Source organism: Azolla caroliniana, unplaced genomic scaffold, assembly GCF_043228905.1.
Source record: "Azolla caroliniana isolate FFs.n. ecotype wild unplaced genomic scaffold, voAzoCaro1.0.p SCAF_455, whole genome shotgun sequence".
Taxonomy (NCBI): Eukaryota; Viridiplantae; Streptophyta; class Polypodiopsida; order Salviniales; family Salviniaceae; genus Azolla; species Azolla caroliniana.
Window position 1 is genome coordinate 16074 of NW_028230890.1, and position 8430 is coordinate 24503.

Here is an 8430-nt window from a genome sequence, read left to right on the forward strand (position 1 = left end):
CATATCTACAAGCCATGTGACAAACTCTATGTTATCCTCTCATATATTGTGTTAGCCTCTCATATCTACAAGCCTGTGCAGGACTCTAGAGTTAGCCTCATATATCCATGTGGATAGATGTCACAATGCAATTATTGGGAGCTGACATGAGTTAGAGCCTCTACTAGAATTAGTTTTCACACATCTTGGCTTCATAATCTCATGTCTCACAAGATCCATTGCCTAAACAATCCTACAAATCATAGATATGAGAGACCTCTCCATTAGACCTCCATCAAATTGTTAAGCGCATAGAAATCAGCTTTGGGTAGTCTAGCAATTAATCTACACTCGTGGCTTTGAAAGAGGGTGGGAGTAAGCAATGTAAATTGAGTTATATAAGAAAGAAATTGATTCTTTATCAGATAACAGACAGATTTGCACAAAAAAATACAGTTTTCATTCAATCAAATTGACTGCCATTCAGAAATACCACACAACACAAAATCCTCAGCCACCTAAATGTTCCAAAACCATTTAATATCAACCATATAAAATAATCATTATGAAGAACAAAAAAACAACAAAATTCTCAGAAGCCTAAATACAGACCTGGTTACTCCGAAACCATTTATTCTTGGATGTGTAAATCAATGCATTATTAAGAATAAAATAGGATCAAAAGTGGGAACTTGAAAGTTTTTGTTTGACGAGAGACAATCCCTCCTCCCATATCTCTGAACCATTAAGTTTTTACATGGAATTCAAATAGGGAAAGATTCATACATTTTACAAGTTGCATTTGTGAAGATGTGATTTTCAGAAAGGCCTTGCAAGCAGTCACACAGTAACTGAAAGTTCCATTTATAAGAGCATTTTTTTCAATCTTTTCATGACAACTGAGAAGAACCTCATCGCCCAATAAATAACAATATAGTCATTTTCAGTTTGGACTTATCTGCTTACTCTTTAATAGTTTCTCCAGAAATAGCATCTCCACATCAGTTTGGACTTATCTGCTTATTCTTTAATAGTTGCTTCGTATAGAAGGGCGATGCTTCTTTATGTATGAGAGAGCTGTATATCAGACCTTTCTTACATCAAGTCAGCTCGAGCATGCGCACAACGACAATGGAGTTAGAGCATGTATCTTCTTACCATTTGCAATGTCTACATGAATCCAAATTACACTTTCCGTTTGTCCTATTACCATTGTTCACTGTCTGTGCTGACCCTGGCTGGCTTTGTTCGACGAGAACTCTTTCGTCCTTTTCCACCTTTACTGCCCTTACTTCGTCGTTGTTTTACATTAGCAATGTTGGTTGATTGAAGAAGTGGTGGTGGTGGGGAAGATGATATCATCGTTGGAGGAACAAAATCTTCAGCTCTCCAAGGGGTGCTTCGAGACGGCACAACTATATCCAAACGAGGATCGATTATCCACCTGCGTATATTAAAGAGTAAATTAAAACGCACCATCAGATAAGACTAATTGGAAACGCATTTATGGAAACAAGTTTTCATGCATTAGGAGTGTCATTTATTGTATAATGTATGCAACCCCACAAGGTATACCAAGATTTGCATGTGTCATTGAGTTCAATTCAAATGTGCAGACCCTAAGATTTTAGCTCCTCAACTAAGGCATGTGTACAGTTGTGGACTTATTTATGGTAACTGCTGAGACCCAAATGAATATTCACATTTATAAAAATGAGTAAATAATTTTAAATCAAATATATAAACCATAGAAACCTTTTGCATTTCAGGTTCTCGGCTAAAGCATAAGAGTGTTGCATAATAGTTTTAAATGCAACTAATTCTATAACCCAAATGAATGATATCTGTATGAAATTGTGTAAATGCATTCAAAGAGTTCAGCTTCAATGAGAGTATATAGTTGTACATGCATGCTGCACAAAGGATGACATCTTTTATGAAAGTGTGTCGACAATTTAAAACCAAATACATCAGCACAGCTCGAGTAAGGAAAACATGTGTTTTTCTTCAGGAAAATATAAGCATGTCTGATTAACATTACTAAAAACAACCACTCTATGATAATAAAAAGTGGCCAAATGGAAGAATGAGGAGATGCTATCATATCAATGGGAGAGCATGAGAACTTAGAATATAACACTTGGGGCTATCTATTAAGGAAGACCTTGAAAGGGATATTGAAGTCAAAATCTTAGAATCTATTTCGAGTCAAGGACCAAGGCACAGCTTGAGAGAAACTGGAACTGAGATTGATAAAATATATATCCATCCTCAGGAGGCCACATGTGACCCATAACAAAAGCCACTAGAGAGTGCAAAAAGTGCAAAACCATTATTCAAGAAGTAAAATGTAGAATCAGAATCTCTAATGGGCATAGACTCCAGCCAGACCAATGCATTTCTCTAAATGCTCAGCCTGCCACTCAGTACACTACAATGCAGGCAAACATCATCTGGATGATGGTCACCCACTCGAGGTTTACAAGGCTTGAACCTCTCATAGCCACAAGTGTCATTCCTATAGATATGCACAATGGGTAAAGGTATCAATCTACTAGACCCTCTGGACGAATAGCTATACAAGTCACAGAACATATGCAAAGTAGTTATGTACCACCTCATAAACCATACTTAATCAGAATAAACAATGATATACACTCGATATTTCCTAGAACTTATGGATATTCATTTACCAAAATTTCCATATTTTGCTCAACTCTGGAAGCTTTACAACTGTGGAATGTCCCAAAATATCCCTGTAGTGATTATTCCATGTATTTGATGAGAATTTCTGACCATGGACCAAAGCCCTAGGATATGCTTGCATGGTTTATAAGAAAGCTATGGTTATACATTTAAACAGAGATTCAACGTGCTTTATTTCATAATTTTACAAAAAAAGAAATATGAAACTCACAAACACAAGACCGTTTCAAGTAAATATGCATTGTTGGTGGATGTTCCAATGTCATTAAATGAGAAACATAATCATGGAGTCTGAATTCTGAGGCTCAAGAGTCTACATATTCGATATTGGTAGAATGGACCTTTGGGGATGAAGTTGGCTTTCTATTATCTCTTATTAACAACAAACATATCGCTCATGCTCATAAGAGCAGTACATCAAGATCGATATAATCAACCATGTAAGGGAAAATTGAAATGGGAAGTGGGCTCTTATGCCCAAACACATATGTTCTACTAAAAGAAAGTCATTTATGCAAGATTCAGGTAGTCATATATCACGTTCAAAGAAGCATGTATCATTTATGGTGATTTTCTTCTCAATGAGAATTCACCAGAATATCTTCAGGTGGAGATATGTGTGCCATACCCCCTATCATTCATATGTTTGGAATGTATGAGCCATTACGTATTAGTTTTTAGATACCAGATCAAACTTAAAAGAACATTACCTCCAAAAATGATGGGAAAATAAATAGGAAACATGAAAGAGTGATAAGTAGATCGACAAAAATCCATGTGCTTGTGGTCAATCCATTTATTCAGAAAAAAATATGTGCCACAGATGGATGCATAGAACAGCCCTAAAATATTGTATCCAAAATAAACACTGTTGACAGAGTGATTCCCAAAAAGTAAGGATACACTCCAAATTGGCCCAAATGCCCTAAAATTTCAGTTATTTCCTAAAATGCCCTTGATCAATCCCAAAAGAACAATTATCTGCAATGTTTTTAAGCAATCTCATGGTCAACTCACCCTTTTTTCTGAATCAAATGCGGATTTGGGCAATTATATGGTCAACTTACGCCATTTCTTCCTTGGGGATTGAGAAGAGGCTTGTGGGGAATTAAAGAAAACCATGAACATTTCGGATTTTTTCCCTACAAAATAAAGGTCTATAGGGTGTTTCGAGTTTTTTTTCTGTAAGAAGTTTCATTCAGAATGTTCAATCTGTTATATCTACAAAAAAACATGGCAGTGAACTATGATAATACAGTATGCAGAGGACTATACAAACTTGGAAGAGGCTTCTGAGAAAAGACAAACCTGGCAGGAAAATCATCATCAAAGTGATCCATTGATGGAAACTTCCATAGTAGTACATCTCGCCCACAATTGCCAAGAGGTTCAATATATGACGCATTCCTCAAAAGAGCCAGAGGGCTCTTAAGAGAACCTTCATTTTCCAAACCAAAAACGTCATTCCAATCCTTAATCCACGAAGGTTTTCTATGATCTTTCCAAAGAATTCTTGAATTAAGAGCAAAACCAGACCACTCCAAGGTATTTTCAAATCCAGTATTTTGTTTAGAGTCGTTGATATCATACCAACCAACAACATATCCATTTGCATTGCAAGCTGGGCCCTGAAGTGGTAACAGATATTTAGATGTAAATTCTATCTTCGGATTGCTTGAATAATCAACTTTGGCAATGGAATGCGGTTTTCTATTGCCAAGATCATTGTGTATAAGATCAGTTGGATTGAGAATACCAACAGCGAAAGCTCCAATCCATTTAACTTTATGTGCTTTCTCAAAGAAATCCAAACTGTATGTATTACTAGCGTCTGCAAACAGAACTATACCATCCAAAAGCTCATTTTGGACAAACCTGCAACATGGCCACATCAAGTTAATTTGATATTAAGATAATTCCTTCTTATACAAGGAACAGCTCAAGTTTTACCTTAATCCTTCAACTCTCAGTTTCATTTCAAAATTCATTCTTTGTTCGAGATGTTCAGGCATAGGTATTTCTAAAGCTAGATGGTGATAGGAAAGCTGTGAACTTGAAAGAAGATCCTCTGTTTCATTTGAGATACTGCCAGCTTCAACGACAATCCAAATCAATGGACTAGAAACTAATCTTAAGGTATGAATAAGGCAATTTAAATACACTGTTTGAAAGGTATGGATGTAGGTTGGCGTGATGATAAGAAGTTGTTTCTTCTCTTCACGGCCGTAGATTCTTCTTTGTTCACCTTGTACTATATCCATAATGCGATGAGCTGCAATAGCTTGCTGAGGATCAGGATGTGGCCATGGTCTTATGAGAATTTCATGTCTTCCCACATGTACTCTGCTACTTTTTACTCCAACCGAAGATTGTAATAACGATACTGTAGAATTTTGCTCATCATTTCTCACATCTACGAAAGAAGATCCTGTTCCATTGGAAAGAATTTGGATTTTCTGTACACTTGTAGAGAAGAAAGCACCATGATGAATCTTGAACGGGACTACTATCAGGAATCCTTCTCTCGAAAGCTGAAAACCAAGTGTAAGAGAAGCAATGCAGAGCAAGAGGTGAAAGACAAATCGAAATATGTTCAATCGATCAAGAGTTTTCTCAGAGGAGACGATGCCTTGGCGGCCAATGCTTCGGTTCCTATTAACCTTTGTCATCTGATTCTCCACTTCAACAGTATTTCTAGAAGCCAAGTGTGTCGTTCATGGTATTTGAATTGTTTCAGCATAACTATCCACATTCCATCCAACCACAGGAAACTTGAACATAGGAGAGTGACCAAAACAAACCGTTGTAATGGAAGAAAAAAATCACCAAAATCTACACAGTTGAAAAGTTATTATGTCTGTGTATTATGCTCCAAGATAATGTGCGAAGAAGTTCTGTATCTTCCCCAGATATGTCTGTTTGATAGAGCTCTAATGTCTTTATGCAATATCAGCTAGGAGAAGATCTTTGAAAAAAAACTTTTACCAGGAAGAATGAAGAGATCTTTATTTACCAAATGTCTCTACCTGTAGAACTGATGACAGAGGAAGAAGATAGATCTGCAGAGGGGATTAACATTCTGATTCTATGCAGTGGTGGAGATCTTGTGTCCATCAATTATCATTCCGCTCCAAGAAAGGTCGAAATGTGGCTTGCCTGCAGAGATTAATGATGAAATATACAGCAGAATAGAAGATTTCAGCTGCGGACACTGGTAAAAGATGAAGGAGACAGCAGAATAGAAATCTTCAGCTGCAGAATCTGATGAAAGGTGAAGGAGACAGAATCTGAGCTATGGTAGACTGAAGGAGGTTCGACATCTTTAAGACAATTCATTTACAAAGAGCATGATATCTTTTCAGCGTGTTGTGGCTTCTTTATGGAATGATAATGATGAGCAAGTCAGCTCCAAGAGAACCAATGCTTGAAACAATATTGCTCTTCTGCAGAGATGGATGGTGTTGATAAAAAAATTAAGTCTTTGAGAACAAGAAATAATTGAACCTCAGAATGTGATGAAAAAGGCCTGCAGAATGTGGTTCGGTAAAGGAAATCTTATAGTTAACAATTCTCCGTGTCTTCTTCTTTCAGCAGGGTTCAGTGTGTGTTGCAAGAAGCGGTCTTTGAAGTAAAGGATCTCTAGTTATTGCGACGTGATGAATATAGATCGGCAGACAGGATGAAATGGTCTAATGTTAATTAAAGCCTTCTTACATGTTTTCTTCTGTGCGGTTTCTTCTGCAGAGATGAAGCGTGCAAGAAGGAGAAGAAAGATTAGCCAGAAAACTCTACCCGCAGAATACGATGAAGATGAAGATGAAGGAGACCTGCAGAGAGGATGGTATGATCGAAGAGAACCTTCTAACGAGAGCTTCTCTGTGTGTGGTTCGTTCCGCAGGGTTGAACGATGCAAGAAAGAAAAAGAAGAGAGAGATTAGGCAGGGAACTCTACCTGCAGAAGAATGTGAAGGAGATGAAGGTGAAGGAGGTTTGCAGAAAGGGATGAAATGGTCGAAGAAGAGGAGGAAGAAACAGAAGAAGGAGATGGATTGAGCAGAGGGGGATGCCTGCAGAGTCTGAAGAAGGAAGCTACGGAGGTAGACCTAAGAGACAGAGACAGAGACAGAGAGCGAAGAAGAAGGGATATGGAAGAAGAAGAAGAAGAAGAAGAAGAAGAAACCATTATTCCTGCAGAGAAACCAAAACACGAAAGAAAAACGGTGGAGAAGGAAGGAGACGACGACGCGTTTTCTGTATTTCCCGAAATGCCCCTGGCCCTATTTTTCTTTTATCATCTATTTCCTGAAATGCCCCCCTGCCCCCCCCCCCCCCCCCCCGCTCAAGTCTTCGTTGCTTTGGGTCAAGTTTTTCCGTTTATTTTCCCGAAATGCCCTTCACCAATTTCTTGTTCTCTATCTCCCGAAATGCCCCCCCTGCTCATGTCTGCGTTGCTTTGGTCAAGTTTTTCCGTTTATTTCCCTGAAATGCCCTTGACCAATTTCTTGCTCCCTATTTCTCGAAATGCCCCTTGGTCAATTCTTCGTTGTTTTGGTCAAGATTTTCTGTTTTATTTCCTCTCGGTCCCACGATTGCAGACTTGAGCTCGGTCAGGTTTTTACCCCCTAGTCATTCCTGTGGTCAAGTTCCTGTCGAATTGTGCCCCTCGGTCATTTGGCTTTGGTCAAGTTTTTTGAGCATTCCACCAAATTCCTCTCTCTCGTAGGACTCGACAACCGCTCAGCTCAAGCATGAACCAAGTTGCCAAACCGTTTGGTTTGCAGTTTGGTTCGGTTCAGGCTTGAGCCTCCTTAAATAGTTGAGGCTCTCAGCTCGGCAAGGCTCAAGTCGAACCGAACCGTTTAGGGCCAAACCGGGTAAGCTTTAACCGGTTCGGTTTAAGTTTAACAATTGTCAAACGAGTTTGGTTTGGACAAGGCCAGACTCGTTTAGCTTAAATTGAACCGTTGTCAATTCTTACTGACTCATCACATCTTCGTTGTTTCCTCAAACTTTGCCTTCGATCAAGTTCTCGTAGTTCCGTCAAGTTCCCAGTGCCCACTACCTTGGTCAAACACCTCTTCTCATTACGTCATGTTTGCCTTTCGTCATTGAGTTTCCCGTTGCCGCATTAGATTCTGGCCGGCTCGTAGTCTTTGACACTCCTTTGTGTTTGCCTTGCCATGGCATTTTCCCGTCATTGCGTTGAAATTCTGCTCAATTCAAGCCTTTGGCGTTCCCTCCACTTTGGTCCCTAGTCATCTAGTTTCCACCGTTGCATTGGATTCGGCTTAGGCCACAAGCCTTTTGTCATTCCCTCAGATGATGCCCTTAGTCATCAAGTTTCCATCATCCCATCAAGATCCACTCAAGGTCACGTCTTTGTCATTTTCTTCAAATGCCCCCTTAGCAAATTCTCGTATAATCAAAAAGTCAAAATATATGGTTTTTTTTTTTTTTTTTAAATCGTCTTTAATCTTGAAATGCTCTTGAGTTGTTTATTCCCTTATTTTTCGTCTCATATCCTCGATGATTTGTCAAAATAGTATAGCCTTTCGTTTCCCTACCGATTATATTGATCATCATTTTTTCCATTAAAATCTTCTCACTCAAAATGTATTCCTAATTGACACTATTATTACTCCCTAATATACAAGCAAATTATGTTTGTTTCTCTTTTTGCATTTTTTTCCTCTAAACCTATACCCTATTGGTAAATCACACAAGGTCATGGGTTCAAATCCTTGT

At 38.5% G+C, this 8430-nt stretch overlaps 1 protein-coding gene across 1 annotated transcript; it reads right to left on the reverse strand.

Annotated features, from left to right (window-relative positions):
• Nucleotides 1-1007: 1007 nt before the first annotated feature.
• Nucleotides 1008-6865, reverse strand: LOC147848215 (beta-1,4-xylosyltransferase IRX14-like). The gene is made up of 3 exons (XM_087338588.1): nt 4636-6865; nt 3994-4560; nt 1008-1423 (listed from the first exon to the last, which is right to left on the reverse strand). Exons 1-3 carry the CDS (start codon nt 5352-5354, stop codon nt 1186-1188), a joined length of 1524 nt encoding a protein of 507 aa, XP_087194714.1. The 5' UTR covers nt 5355-6865; the 3' UTR covers nt 1008-1185.
• Nucleotides 6866-8430: the final 1565 nt, after the last annotated feature.